Source organism: Vicia villosa, linkage group LG7, assembly GCF_029867415.1.
Source record: "Vicia villosa cultivar HV-30 ecotype Madison, WI linkage group LG7, Vvil1.0, whole genome shotgun sequence".
Classification (NCBI taxonomy): Eukaryota; Viridiplantae; Streptophyta; class Magnoliopsida; order Fabales; family Fabaceae; genus Vicia; species Vicia villosa.
Genome location: NC_081186.1, coordinates 75,421,856 through 75,438,489, shown reverse-complemented (window position 1 = coordinate 75,438,489; position 16,634 = coordinate 75,421,856). Strand labels below are relative to the sequence as shown.

The window sequence follows — 16,634 nt, the reverse complement described above, 5'->3', positions numbered from 1 at the left end:
GGGTTAAAAACGCTTGGAGAATTGACTTCAAACCTTCCCGTACTTACCTCTGGTGAGAGCGACTGAGGGTCCTCTGAGTGGTTACAGGCTCGAGTAATGATTGCAATTGACTCCTGGGAGCATCAGGAACATGAATGAATGCTTCGTTTTGAGAGAGACGTGCTGGGAAAACTTTGTCAATATGCCCTAGCTTTTTTTGGAAATTTTGTCACTTGCAACCCTAGTCCTTTACCATATTTTCGTCCTCCCCTTGTTTCTGAATATTCTTAGTTTATATATGGGTGTATTAGGGTTATCATTGGGCTTGATTTATTGAGTTTTGATCCCTTGATACTTTTTGCATGAATATGCATGAAAAGTCCCTTCTAATTTTGGTTAAAAAACCTCCCCCTCACATTTGGACCTCCTTATGGTATTTGTTGAACCCTTGTATGATTAAAAGAAAATCCATATAATTTAATCCATTTTATTTTGATATTTTTCTTGATTTATTGAGTATTTAAATGGATAAAAATCCATAAAATAAAAAATAAAAATCATGAAAGGGTGGGGATGGGTATATAGGTATTTGTATATATCATGGATGTGTTTGAAATCACAAGCTTGAGCCCATTAATTAGAGAATGCAAAATCAATGCACTTAGGGTTTCATATATTTCCTAGAATTTGGCCAACTTCTGAGCCTCGCATTTCCTTTACTTTTTGCCATATAACCATGTTCCAGGACTTTTTAGAAAGCCTGATGAGTCCTTTAAAACCTCCTTTTGGTTTCACCTCGATTGGATCTTCCATGCTCAAGTTATGAGCTTTGACCTAAAAGGTATTTCTTGTTGACCTTTTTTGGAGGACCTATAATCTCTTGTACCCTTCAGATGAAACGAGATGGGCAAATTTCGGGGTATGACAGCTGCCCCTGTTCAATCTTCTTAAGCCTGAAGAATCAGATAGGCACGTCTGCCTATCGTGATCTAAAGGTAGAAGATGATTGGACACTGAAATGCCCTGAAATTTGCGTTTGTTGAAAAAAATTCCGTGGGAGATGGGCTTAAAGATGCCACCCAAGGTAAATACCCCTCTCTTTTGAAGAATATGAAGCAGATGATTTCGAAAGGAACCACTTGCTTTGATTGTAGCATGGCCTGAAAAGGCAATTTTATGCAATGTGATGATGCATGTAATGTATGATGCAGTGAGCTTCTCAAAATAAATGAGAGCCATGTATGTATATGCATTATGTATGAATGAGGTATGTTAGTTGAATGATGCATGATTGTTAGTTATGTTAGTTGAAGTATGTTAGTAATTCTGAAAAGAAAGATAAAACCTTTGCGTGTTATTGATGATGTTTTGAAAGATATCACTGCCGAGGGACTAACGTGATAAGAAACCCAATTGAAGAATTTGTTCGAGAAACCTTTTCGTAGATCCTCGTTGTAAATCCTTTGTAAAACCATGTTTGCCGGGAAAAGCTCCTAGAAAGGATGGAATACGTCTTAAAGAAGACTGCCTGGAAAGGCTCCACTATGTGGTTGAAATGTATTGATAACTCCGTGTAGAAAATCCTGATATGGGAAAATAAATCCATGCACCCATAGGATCATTTGCTATGATTATAGCAAACCCACCTGCACCATTAGGATTATTTGCGAGGGTTATCGCAAACTCACCTGCACCATTAGGATTATTTGCTATGCTTATAGCAATTTCACCTGCACCATTTAGGATTATTTGCTATGCTTATAGCAAACTCACCTGCACCATTTAGGATAATTTGCTATGCTTATAGCAAACTCACCTGCACCATTTAGGATTATTTGCTATGCTTATAGCAAACTCACCTGCACCAATTAGGATAATTTGCTATGCTTATAGCAACTTCACCTGCACCATTTAGGATAATTTGCTATGCTTATAGAAACTTCACCTGCACCATTTAGGATAATTTGCTATGCTTATAGCAACTTCACCTGCACCATTTAGGATAATTTGCTATGCTTATAGCAACTTCACCTGCGCCATTTAGGATAATTTGCTATGCTCATAGCAACTTCACCTGCACCAATTAGGATAATTTGCTATGCTCATAGCAACTTCACCTGCACCATTTAGGATAATTTGCTATGCTCATAGCAACTTCACCTGCACCATTTAGGATCATTTGCCCTTGTTCGGACAAGTTTACCTGCACCACGGGAGTTACCTGTTTGGAGACTCACGCCTCGAGGGTCGGAGAAGATAGCACGTCAAATGTTCCCGACTCGAAGGTTGGAAACTGGGTTGTTGTCACAGTCAGACGGGAATTGATTACCAAACGAGAATTGGATTTAATGTAACAGTCAGACGGGAACTGACTACCAACGAGAATTGGATTTGATGTAACAGTCAGACGGGAACTGACTACCGAACGAGAATTGGATTTAATGTAACAGTCAAACGGGAACTGACTACCAAACGAGAATTGGATTTAATGTAACAGTCAGACGGGAACTGACTACCAAACGAGAATTGGATTTGATATAACAGTCAGACGGGAACTGACTACCAAACGAGAATTGGATTTAATGTAACAGTCAGACGGGAACTGACTACCAAACGAGAATTGGATTTGATGTAACAGTCAGACGGGAACTGACTACCATACGAGAATTGGATTTGATGTAACAGTCAGACGGGAACTGACTACCAAACGAGAATTGGATTTTGTAATGATTTGCCAGGACGAGAACTGGACTTTGTAAGGATTTGGATTTGCAAATGAAAATTGGGCTTTTATAGTATATGAATGTACCAGATGATATGCATGGTTTGATGTTGGAGTGAAGCGACATGATTAATGCATGACAATGATTTATGATGACTTGGATGTTTTGATTGATGTAGTGAGTGGAACGAAATAATGTCTTCTATAAGACTACCCAAAAAAGGTTTTTGGAATGGATATGAACATTTGTCTTAAAGAAGACTACCTGAAAAGGTTCTTAGCAAATGACGCAATCTGTCTGAAAAGGTTCTGAGCGAAGGATAAGGAATGTCTTAAAGAAGACTACCTGGGGAGGTTCCTGAAAAGGATGACAAATTGTCTTGAAGAAGACTACCTGAAAAGGTACTGTGTAATGTATCAGCCATTGTATGTAATGCATGAGTTATATGTACTTGCATGATGCTCCAATAATAGGTTGTTGATAACCAAAGCGTACATAGTTCGCTAATGTTGTAAGGTTGTTGGATGCTAGCGCGATTTCCAAATAATTGTTTTTTGAACTTTGAAGATCGTAGTTAGGAGAAAGATTGATTCGAGGTTGTAAAGTATGAAGACGCCTTTTCCTTTTGTTGCGCGTCTTATGGATTTGATATCCATTGCCCCAATTTCGTGGAAAAAAAGATGCTTATGAGGGAAGTGCCCCAGGAAATAGCCTTGTCATATGTTTCTACGTTTTAGATTGAAGGGTGCGCCCCTGATTTCCGGGATATGGAGGGTTATCCATGTTGTTCTATCCTTTTGAATTTGAATTCGTCCCATGTTTGACATGCCCCTAATTGAGATTGCTTCGAGATATGACCCAAGTCAATTGGAACTTAGGGAGGATGCCCCTAGTTAATAGGATCCTTGATTGTATGCCCCTATAATCATTGAGGTTTTGCCCTTGTTTAGGAAAACCCTCTAGATGTGGTTCCCCCATGCAAGAGTCTTTATTAGAAATGGTCATCTTTGATTAACCAATTTTGAGACCTCCTCGATGCTAAGTGTATATTCGTAGATGGCGTTGTATCCTTTGAAAAGTAATTCTAATGTAATGCGAATGCAAGTTTTGAAATCGAAGTCTGTCATGAATTAGGAGTGAATGATTAGAAACGAATGTTTGAAGAAGCGTAGTGATTAGAAATAGTTTTAACAAACATAGGAGTCAGTATAACAAAATCCTGCTTAATATGCTTTCGTAGTTAACCTTGCCTCAATTAGGACTTCTGAATGTTGTAATTTGGCCCGGTTCATGGTTTAAGAAACAATGGATATAAGGCTCAAAATTTATTTAACCCACCCCTTTCTCCTTGATGTTCTCCAAATCCTAGGAATTCGCCTAATCCAATGATTGCGCTTTGTTTGCAAGAGAATCGCTTCAGTTTTGATGTTGAGCAGAAGCCTTAGTATAGATCCAAGCACTGATGAAAAGTGTTGTAAAGATCCAAGCATTGATGAGAAGCTTCGATAGTTTAGCAGTCACATGATTATCCTTTGTATTTCGCCTTTGTTTTGTTTTTAGTTCCTTATTTTGCATGAACCAATTCCTTTGGATTTGATTCATCGGGATGCCCTAATTTTTGCCTAAGTCGTTTTTGTTTTATAGAATTTTCCATTTTGACTTAGCGGGCGCTTTTCTCCCTTTTTTTTGAATGCTCCTTTGGAAATATTGCTCCTTGGATATTGAATATTGTGACTGCCATGTCGACATTGATTTGTAAGCTCAATTTTGATACGTCCTCGATCTTAAATGATGTATTGAGGAAGAAGATATTGTGAATGTTACCTCCCTTGTTTCCTCAATCTTGGATGCATGCAAGGAAGAAGATATGCTTGAACCTTTGCTTTGCTTGATCCTTATGCTTGAACCTTTGCTTGGATTGACTGATTCTCTTGACAACCAAAATACACCATTGAATTAACCGATATCTACCCTGCCCCTGGTTGAAATCAAGGTTTTTTTTTATAAAAAAGTAGAAACAAACTCCAACTCCTGGCTCGAGGGGGTGACGAGGGATTAACATCCTTATATCTCCACTGTTTGGGAATTGAAACAATGCGTGTACATCCTCGGCTCGGTCTTACCTTGAAAGCATATGTTTAGCGAGATTTAGTTATTTGTGTTTGTCATTCTCCCTTCAGTTTGTTAATAACCCTAAATTTGAAATTGAAAGTAGCATGGAAATGTATAGTAGTGAGCGAATGAATTGACTCCAAAACCTGCATGGTCATCCTATTAGAATTGCTAATCCGAAGGTACAACTTCTTGAGTAACACTTAGCGATCGCAGGGGTCGAAATTCCGAGCATGATAAACACCTAGTGATCCTAGGGCCAATCTCCTTTGTAGATCCATTGACCTTGTTTTACTCCTTAGTTGATGAACTTGTAGAAGCGAAGGGTAGCCCCGAGTTCTCCTTGGACATGTCAAACCTGTTGGGAATAAATCGTTAGCGGTGGGTTTTCGTCGTATCGGAACTTCATGAGTTTCCTTTGACTGAGCCTCTTTTGCTTTTCCCAAGGATAGTATCACCTATGACCCTTTTTCCCCTTGGTGTGGGGTTGACATATGTCGCATTCCCTCCATGGTAGTCATGTATCTTTGTTCAGGGTATTGCCCCAGTTGGACTGACCCTTGCCCCTAGGTTATCGTAGAGCGTCTTTGTAAATTTGATATGTTCTAGATGAACCCCTTTATGACTAGATACATCTTGAGTGTATCTATGAGGGAACTCTTTGTTGAACTAATCCTTGCTCGATAAAAGCCTTTTATTGTATTTATAATCCTGTTATGACAAGGCATGGACATGCGACTGGCATGGCGAAAGACATCCTCTTTTTCTTGGTAAGACTAAGATCATTCTCAATAATTTATCCTCCTTTCTCCATATTCTGTGATCCTTTTTCTTTCTTCGGGAGTTTCGGGAAACCGACTAGCATGGTAAGTATGGGTGCGGGCGAAGATGCGAATGTAAATGTATGAATGAATGCATGAAAATGCGAATGCATGCGTATGCGAGAGACTCCTTGTATTATAACTCCGTGTATGCAATGCAGACGTATGACATATGATCCTAGGGATAGCCTTAGAGGCGACATTAGACCCTAGTGAAATCCTTGCAAGATAGATGTTATGACACACCAATGGAGATCCCTTAGACTAGGGAGTATGCATAAGGTAGCGGCTGGTGACCGTTCAAGACAGTCACTAAGTCTCATGGCCATCGAGAGGCTGATCAACGTGTACCAATGAAGTCGTCCTTGGTGGGAAGGTTCTCTATGCGGAACACAACCTATATAAGGACGATATCGGATGAAGTGAAATCCCTACAGGCTAGGGATGAAAGATGTGTAGATGGAAATCCAAACCCTCCAAGTTAGAGGGTGCGCGGAAACAAACATGGAGTGACTGTTCAGGACAGTCACTAGATCTCATAGCCATCGAGAGGCCAATCAAACACAAGCTAATGAAGTTGTCCTTTGGGGAAGGACGCGTCGTTGTGAAAACACATGGATGTAACAGAAAATCCCTATAGGCTAGGGAGTAAGTAAGAGTAAGCATGGGTGACCGTTCAAGATAGTCACCGAGTCGCATGGCCATCGAGAGACCAATTGACGTATGCTAACAAAGATGTCCTTCGTATGAAGGATGCGTTTTTTTTAGAAATATAATCCCTACAGGCTAGGGAACTCGTAGGTGTAAGCACATGGTGACTGTTCAAAGTAGTCACTGGATCGCATGGCCATCGAGAGGCCAATCGACGTGCGTAAACGAAGATGTCTCGTGGGAAAGACGCGATTCTAGAAATGGAATCCCTACAGGCTAAGGAATGCGTAGACGTAGGTACGGAGTGACCGTTCAAGACAGTCACTAGATCGCATGGCCATCGAGAGGCCAATCGACGTGCGCAAACGAAGATGCCCTTCGTGGAAAGGACACGTAGTTGTAAGAGTACAGAGATGTAAAAAGGAAAGTCCCTACAAGCTAGGGAGTGCGTAGATGCAGGCGCGGGGTGACTGTTCATGACAGTCACTAGGTCTCATGGCCATCGAGAGGCCAATCGACGCGCATAAATGAAGGTGTCCTTCGTGGGAAGGACATGTTTTTAGAAATAGAGTCCCTACAGGATAGGGACCACGTAGGGATACCTGCAAAATTGAAACGCATACATTCGTGACATATAAATCGCATATATATATCAAGCACAAAAGCACAAAAGTCCTAGGTTCATAGGTTCGACGTAGCGGCTTTAGGGGGCGTACCCTTTCCATGGGAGTGTTCTAGAAGGTCTCATGGGTTCGTTCGTAGCCTCCGAGACTTTTTGTCTCTTTGGATTTTAGAACAACTCATTGGTCCATGAGGTTCGAGTTTTAGGGGTAGGTTCCCAAAGAGATCAGCTAAATACCAAGTCCAACCCTCAACAAGGTCAAGCCTCGTATCAGACATTTCCGGATATTCAACCCACTCTGAGTGGAATTATAATAAGACTCGTAGGCGATGTAATTCCCCTCTGGTCTAAAATATAATTCCCACGCTTAGGTTTAACAGCAATTTATATATCCCAAAAATGCGATAAAACAATAAATATTCAAATAAACAAATATTTAATTAAATTGCGGTGAATAAATGAAATTTCCAGTAAATAAATAAATTGCAAGTAAATAAATAAATAAAATTTAAATATTTACAGTAAACCATAAACCCTAATCCGAAACCCTAAAAATGGCTAATTAGCAAAACCCTAAAAATTTCTCCAAAAACCTAAACCGTTTGCCAAAACCTAGGAGCATAATAATTTACAGTTTTGTTATCACTATGTCCCCAGCAGAGTTGCCAGCTGTAGCAACCTGCCTAAAATTATAACTTAGAGATCCGCCACCTATTCTGAAGGGCGAATAGGAAACCCTACGCAGTTAAGAGATCGGGGTAAGTTATTATAATCAGGTCAAGGGAAGGTGTTAGGCACCCTCAACCCTTTCCTATTGGCTTTGAATCTAGGGTAACAGTTTTATGGCTAAAATATTGAGGTTTAATAGCTAAGAAAGTGAATAGGGGAAAAATTGAGATTTTAGGGAGGGGGACTCGCCTTGGTTATCCAAGTGCCTACGTATCTCCTTAGGGAGAATCAGAGTCAACGTAGTTCGGGCTCAGGGTTGTACGCCTTAGAATTTGATTTAATGGTTGGAAGGCTTTTTGAATGGCCTATCCTAGTTTGGAATTTGAATTCCATAGCTTGATTCGAAGTGTTTTGAATGTTTTAGATTTGGGCGTACAACCCTGATTTGATGTGTCACTGTTAGATGCGGTGATCAATAGCTTTGATCAGTATAGCTAACAGATTACGGGGCATTGCTGGTTACTCAGATCAATGGATTTGATCGTCGCGGGCAGCAAATTAAATGTGTTTTAATTTTGTATTTTTATCTCTTGTCTAAAGCGACCAATAGATTTAGTCGGGTCGAGGAGAGAATTAATTAAGGGTTAATGTTTTGTTATTTTTATCTCTCGTCTAATACGACTAATAGATTTAGTCGGGTCGAGGAGAGAATCGAAGGTTAACGTTTCGCCAAATGGGAAATGGGATTAGACACACCCTAATGGACGAATAAACCTTTCTAGAGTTGTGGTTTTATTATAACAATAATTAATTAAACCAATTAAATTGAATAATCGAAATAATCGGGGAAAGTATTATACTCCTAAACCTAATCCTATTTTATTATATTCTAATTCTAATTGAATAAAAAAAATGAATCATATATACTAAACATATTAAAATAATTAAGCAATTAAATAATATAAAGCAAAATAGAATAAACAAAATAAAAAATAAAAAAAACAAAGAACCTGGGAGCTACTCCTATGTATTGCGCTGATGAGGGCCTATGGTGAGGATCATCTTCTGGCTCTTTAGATCCTGAACGTTGTACATCTAACTGCTGATAAGAAGAGTGTATGGTGGTCCAATTTTTGGGCGTGCACGCTGGATCTATAAGAAACTTATTATACAAAAATTAATACCTCACGCTTGGCTCGAACCCAGGTTCGTGAGGTCACAGTCCCAAAGCCAACACCACATGAGCTGCACCAATGTTGTGTTAACGTTTTCCACCATACTGTTATATAATAAAATTGTAATCTATATTGAATAAACAAAGAAGCAGTTGAATGTGTGGGACCCAGTAGTGATGCATTCACCAATCGCATGGAGAGAGTAGAGCCTTGACCTTTGACTGACGAATAGTATACCTCCACGCGTGAGGAGAGAGAACCAGCGGATTGACTCACCAATCCTGACGCGCCAACAGATCTTACCGGCTGTGACTCTCCCCTGCAATCGTCCACCCACCGCCGGCCGCGACGCATTCATCTTCTCCGGCGAACCATATTCACACAACCTGCGAAAATTGCCAAAAACGAAAAGGAGAAAGACCCAGGTCCACTAATTAGGACCCTGCGAGTCTGTTAGGATGGTTAGTTTAAGCTAATAACGCCTGGAACTTGGAGAACGAAGCTTCGTCGTTTCTATGCCCTAACAATGGCAGATTGTGCATCCGGTCCAAAAAGCTTACGAGTGATGTGTCAATTCTGTCCTAAATAAGCCCCTGAACACGACTATATATTGGAGATGGGTTAAAAACGCATGGAGAATTGACTTCAAACCTTCCCGTACTTACCTCCGGTGAGAGCGACTGAGGGTCCTCTGAGTGGTTACAGGCTCGAGTAATGATTGCAATTGACTCCTGGGAGCATCAGGAACATGAATGAATGCTTCGTTTTGAGAGAGACGTGCTGGGAAAACTTTGTCAATATGCCCTAGCTTTTTTTGGAAATTCTGTCACTTGCAACCCTAGTCCTTTACCATATTTTCGTCCTCCCCTTGTTTCTGAATATTCTTAGTTTATATATGGGTGTATTAGGGTTATCATTGGGCTTGAATTATTGAGTTTTGATCCCTTGATACTTTTTGCATGAATATGCATGAAAAGTCCCTTCTAATTTTGGTTAAAAAACCTCCCCCTCACATTTGGACATCCTTATGGTATTTGTTGAACCCTTGTATGATTAAAAGAAAATCCATATAATTTAATCCATTTTATTTTGATATTTTTCTTGATTTATTTAGTATTTAAATGGATAAAAATCCATAAAATAAAAAATAAAAATCATGAAAGGGTGGGGATGGGTATATATGTATTTGTATATATCATGGATGTGTTTGAAATCACAAGCTTGAGCCCATTAATTAGAGAATGCAAAATCAATGCACTTAGGGTTTCATATATTTCCTAGAATTTGGCCAACTTCTGAGCCTCACATCTCCTTTACTTTTTGCCATATAACCATGTTCCAGGACTTTTTAGAAAGCCTGATGAGTCCTTTAAAACCTCCTTTTGGTTTCACCTCGATTGGATCTTCCATGCTCAAGTTATGAGCTTTGACCTAAAAGGTATTTCTTGTTGACCTTTTTTGGAGGACCTATAATCTCTTGTACCCTTCAGATGAAACGAGATGGGCAAATTTCGGGGTATGACAGCATTCACAATGGTATCTTCCATCCGAGAACCCTGATACCGCCCTTCGACCATCATGTCATACGCCGTCTTCACCGAATAACCTGAAGAGTGCTTCCACTAAATGAAAGAATTTTCCATCTCAATCGTAGGTGTAGTCCCACATAAACACCGAATGAGATCCTCCACAAACTCACCTTCAACTTCCTCAACAAAATCATCACCAAAATTGATTCGCCACTCCAACACACCCGATATCCAAAACCCATTGTCGTTCACCTTATTACCAAGGGGTTCGGCAAAATGATAGAGAGATGAAAACCGCTCACAAAGGGGAGTCCCTCCCAATAACCACCTATCTTGCCAAAAATCAATATTATCATCGTTCCCAAACTTGCATATAATAGCTAAGGGAAACCAATTTTCCAACGGACCACTTCCGCCCGAACCAAGCATAAGTCTTTCCACCAAAGAGACACCTTGTTTCTTTTATGAATGACATTGTGTGAAAGCACAACCCTCTTTATGTCACCATACCTGCAAGAAAGAAAGTTAGTCCATAAACAGTTTTGCTCCTTTAAAATCCTCCACCTCCACTTACTTAGCAATGCCTCATTAAACATTCCACAATGTTTGACTTCTAAACCACCCTCCTTCTTTAGCCTACAAAACTTATCCCATCCAATCCAATTCACCTTCTTCTTATCCTCCGAACCTCCTCATAGAAAACATCTTTTAATCTTAATAATCTCCTTAATCACCACTTTTGGAGCCTTAAAGAAGGAGAACATAAATATCGGAATACTAGACAAAATCGAATTCAAAAGCACCACCCTCCCACCAAAGGATAAATATATATACTTCCACGATTCTAACCTCTTTCGCAACTTCAACACCACCAGTCTCCACACTTACCTCCTTCTATGATTAGAACCAACCAGAATGCCTAGGAAAGAAAAGGACGACAGACCCACACTACAATTAAGGAAAGTTAATGCCGCATGAATAAAATCTGAATCCAAGTTCAATCCCACAAACCGACTTTTTGATAAGTTAACCCTTAGACCGGATACCAACTCAAACCCTTTCAACAAAGCCTTAATACTCCACAAGTTATTCCAAGATCCCTCACCAATCAAAACCGCATCATCCGCAAATTGAAGAATCTAAAAATGCACATCATTTCCAACTTTAAACCCACTATAATCTTTCGCGGAGGTTGCTCTATTCATTAAAGCTGTCAAGCCTTCCGCCACTAAAAGAAAAAGGAACGGAGAAAGTAGATCCCCTTGACGAAGGCCACGAGAAAAAACAAAATCCTTAGTCGGGCTTCCATTAACAAGAATCGACATAGAGCTATTAAAAACCAAATCTTCCATCCATTTCCTCCATTTATCTCCAAAACCCATCCTCCTCAACAAGAATCTCAAATAATCCCAAAAAAAACAATCATACGCTTTCTCGAAATCTACTTTCACCATCATACAACTCCTTTTCTCCCTCTTAGCCATATCCAAAATCTCATTTACAATCAACACCCCATCAAGCATATTCCTTCCCGCAACAAAAGGCTGATTGACAACTCGAAATCAACTTTCCTATCACCTTCTTCAATCTTTGCGCTAACAACTTTGACAAAATTCGATACATGCTACCAATAAGAAAAATAGGTCTAAAGTCATCCAAATTGCTAGGATTCTCTACCTTCGGAATTAATGTGAGGAAGGTAGCCGTGACCCCTTTCGGAAGGATAGCACATTCATAAAATTGAATAACAAAATCCACTATGTCTTTCTTCAAAAACGACCAACAACATTTGTAAAAACCCATATTAAAACCATCCGGACTCGGACTTTTATCCCCTTCCGAATTCCAAATCACTCCTCTCACCTCCTCTTCCAAAAAGGGAACCTCCAAAGCTAAAGAATCCTCCATAGATAAGCTAGCCAAATCAACCCACTTCTAAGACCGGTGTTGCAAATTGTTGAATGTGCGTGCTTGTTGCGGAGAGAAATTGTTGTTACAAATGTACGTGAAACAATTTATTTTCAACATGGAAAAAGGTTGTGAAGATTTATATTTGATATTGTTGCAGTTGCAGAGCAGGGTACCGTTTTGATCTATTTGGTGTTGACTGACAAATTTTAAGGAAATCTATCGTTCTGTTCTATGCATTTCATCTTTAAAAACAATATTGTTTTCTTAGTTTGGGATAGTTAAAGTTGTTAGTTACATTGACATATTAATAGAAAATTTGTATTAATGAATTTTCAAAATTATTTTTTAAAATTTTTTTTTCACGTCTAGAAGTTAATTTTCGGACACACTTAGAAAAATATATTAATAGAAAATTTGTATTGAAACAAAGCAATGAAAATATTAATTATAATTTTTTTAATAAAAATATTATACAATTTTCAATAAAAAATTTCTATATGTAACTCTTAACATGTGTCCTCAAGGCATATATTAGCATTACCCTAAAAAAATATCAATTGAGTGGGTTTCAATATTAACATCTCGATATGATCTGGACACTAATTTCAGAAAGCTCTCTCAATATAACATAAATCATTTGAATATTAACATCTCAATACTATATGAACAATAACTTTCAAAAACTATTAATATAACATAAATCATTTGAATATTAACATCCTGATACTATCTGAACAGTAACTTTCGGAAACTCTTAATATAACATAAATCAATATTTTCCTTTCCATTCAATAACATTTGAAAACATTGCAAATTCTTTTTTCAAATATCACACCCCATTCATTCAATTTTCCCTTGTCATTTAATTTCGGACATTTCACGTAAAAATTCCGCAGCATTTGAATAACTTTAATCTCTTCAACTTTCTAGAAAGATCTTGGTAAGTGGTCAAAGAACATGGACATATCCATATATCAACGTAAGAATGTCTTCTTCAATGTCTCAAAAATAAGCTACTCTTCAAGGAATTTGATGCACTAATTATTTTTACCTATGTATTGATGGTATTAATGTTTATGCAAGAAGTTGTTTTTGTTGAAGGTCACCGACGAGGGTGGTTTAAAGTTTTTTAAGACTAACGTGTCTCAAATCATGGTGGAGACGGGATGAGGATCGTTGTGTGTCATTATTTGTCACTATACAATTATTCTTGTTGTTGAAGGTTCATAACATTGTTTGAAAAAAATTTGTTTTGGCGACATATCTCTTCCCTAAAGCCACGCGTCTCGTCTATGGCATCTAGGTCAATTTTGGTCTTGGTGGTGGCGTGTCTTACCATTTTAAAATGGTAGTTAGGACAATAGAAGTTTCAAGTAAGAGTGTGGTGCGGGCCAATTTTAATGGGTTCTATGATGGACATCAATTGTACTTGTTATGTGTACAATAGATATTGTTGTTCATACGATATGAAGAACACAATATCTTTATGTTTTGGTATGTAAAAATCCGAATGAATCAGACCTAGATGTTTGGCTATGTAGTTTATATTCATGTTTATTTAATGGAGAGATCGGTTCCAACGCCTATAAACCTGGCCAAATGTCCGCTAACCTTGACTCAATAGTGGAGTGAATGAGGCGAGTCATCATTTAATATATGAGATGCTTTTAACCATAGAACTTGGAATATTTTGAGTATTGGCTAAGATAATCTCCTTACTTCACTTAAAACATGTTTGGACATGTTATTCCCTCCGAATACAACATAATATAAGATGGGGCGAGCTAGACCACGTGTACACTACGTGACTGACTCTTGTTATTTGAATATTCCTAATGATTTTTACAAGTTAGAGGGCTGATGCGTCGAAGACGCTGGCTCTTAATGAAATTGTTTTATAATACTATGGTTCACATTCGTTGGATTTGATTTATGAATTTAGAATTTAATATTAATTTAATTTAATTTTTTAATATTTCACTCCACATTTTTGTATGAACTTAGATACATTAATTAAATATAAATATAAATAGGGTTAAATAAGTTTCTGGTCCCTATAAATATTGCAGTTTCATTTTTAGTCCCTTCTGGGTTTTGGCAACGGTTTTAGCTAGTTTTAACAACGGTTTTTTTGTAAAAACCGTTGCCTAAAGACAAGGAGGGACTAAAAATGAAAACTGTAATATTTATAGGGACCAAAAACTTATTTAACCCATATAAATATAAATTTAATATTTCACATGTTTGAAAAACTCAATCTTTGTCATTTTATAGTATTGAGAATATTAATGTTTTATATATAATATTAATACATATTATTGTAATTTGATATTGAAAAATCGATAAAAATGTAAGCTTTAAATTAGGTCAAATTGGAAAGAAAAAAAAACTATGAGATATTCAAACTAAATTCAAGTGCATAAAGTATAATAATTATAATGTCTTTTACTAACAGTTTAGTCTTATTGGGCTTGGAGTTGCAACCCGGATCCAAGGCCCACTTTTCCTTTGACCAATTATCACTTAGTTTAGTTTTCTTTAAATACTTGTAACTCACACTAACTTGTAATCATAACAACAACCCTAAAAACACTGCTTCATTCAATTCTCTATCTCTCTTTCTTCTTTTACCGTCTGAGATGGCACTGTTCTCAACTAACATCAAGGTTCTTGCCATTCATCATGATGCTATTCTGCTTGATCGAATTCAACAAATGTGTGATCGATGTCATTATTTACTAACCAAATGCACTTCAGCTTATCATGCTCTTAATCTTCTTGCGCAAAGAAATGGTTATTTTGATATGATGTTGATTGATGTTTGTATGCCAGACATGGATTCCTATGAGTTTCTGCGATATGTAACCCTACAGCACAGAATTCCTGTCATTGGTAAGTGTTTTTGTACTCTATTATAACTCTTTGTCAAAAAGTGTTCAAGATTTCTGTAATTAGTAATGTAACTAACATTATGATAATTTATGTTTGTAGTGATTTCTTCTGATGGCTCAAAAAGTTCTGTCATGAATTCTGTAATTTACGGAGCTTGTGATTACTGGGTTCAACCTTTGCATGAAAAACAATTCAAGACCATGTGGCAGCACGTTGCAAGAAACAATTTCAATGAGAATAAAGCTGAACATCATGTTCCAAGTGATCAACAACATCATGTTCTTGGATTCTTGGATGCTCAAAGCCCTAAAGAAGATGAAGTTCTTGGATTCTTGAAAGCACAAAGCCCTAAAGAAGATGAAGTTGTTGGATTCTTGGAGGCTCCTGAGCATGAAAGAAAACGGGAGAGAGAAGATGATAAACCTTCAAAAGAAAAAAGTGGAAAAAAGAGTCGGTTATCATGGACGCCGCAACTGCACCAACAGTTTCTAAATGCAGTGAACCAAGTTGGCTTTGATGGTATGATTGATTCTCTTATTTTACTTTCTGTGTTTGTATTAATTCTTTAACAACAAGTGACCTTATGTGCATTGTTGTTGTTTATTTTCAGAGGCAAAACCTAGAAATATTCTCAAAAGAATGGATGTTTGTGGTTTAACAACAGCTCAGGTTGCAAGTCATTTGCAGAAGTATAGAAATTATTTGAAGGGACCATCTTGTGGAAAAAAGTCAAACAAAAGTCAAAGAATTGACACTCCAACTAAAACAGCATCAGAAACTGAAGATGCTAACTCAGTGTTACATCATGAGAACCAAAGTTGTCAACTGAACTCAACCCTTCAAAGTTACAATATCTCTGAAACACAACAAGATTCAAATCATGACATCGGCTATAATTATGAAGCACAACAACATTCAATTCATGTTACTGATAATCAAGTTTCTGACATTATTAACAAGGATTTTCCTGGTGCATCTGACTTGCTCTTAGATTTAGATGATGAGTTATTGTCATTATTATTTTGAAGCATCTGAATGGGAAATATTCTTATGAAGACATATTCATACTGTAATTAACTATTCTAACCCATTCATGAGTCAAATTTGGGCTCTTTAAGATGCAATGGTTTTTGTAACATTAATTTGATGAGTTAACTTTGGACTCTTTATATGGTGTTGTGTTCCCAATATTCTCAAATAAATTACTCAAATTCCGCTAGATTTGTTCACATGTAAGAAATTGATTCATATAAATTCGACTTTTGTTCTTGGCCTTAAACTTTTGTTGGCGAATAATAAGTAGCATTGTTTTTTGATCAAGCAGAAATACATGCATGTTCCAACTTTGATAAGCTTGTGAGATTCTATTCACCTATATCAAAAACCATAAATTATTAAATTTGTTAAAATATTGTTGGGATCAAATTTGTCTAAAATATTTAGACTCTCTCACCTCTTAACTCATCATCCCATAGGGAGCAAGTAAAAATATGTTGAAAGTATCTCATAATTAAATTTCCAATGACCCAATTTATTATTAGTTTTAATTT

The 16,634-nt window shown here is 37.5% G+C and overlaps 1 protein-coding gene across 1 annotated transcript; it reads left to right on the top strand.

Annotated features, from left to right (window-relative positions):
* Window positions 1-14,831: 14,831 nt before the first annotated feature.
* LOC131619369 (two-component response regulator ORR21-like) lies at window positions 14,832-16,110 on the top strand. The gene is made up of 3 exons (XM_058890472.1): window positions 14,832-15,084; window positions 15,184-15,603; window positions 15,695-16,110. The coding sequence occupies exons 1-3, from the start codon at window positions 14,832-14,834 to the stop codon at window positions 16,108-16,110; spliced, it is 1,089 nt and encodes a 362-aa protein (XP_058746455.1).
* The last annotated feature ends 524 nt before the right edge of the window (window positions 16,111-16,634 follow it).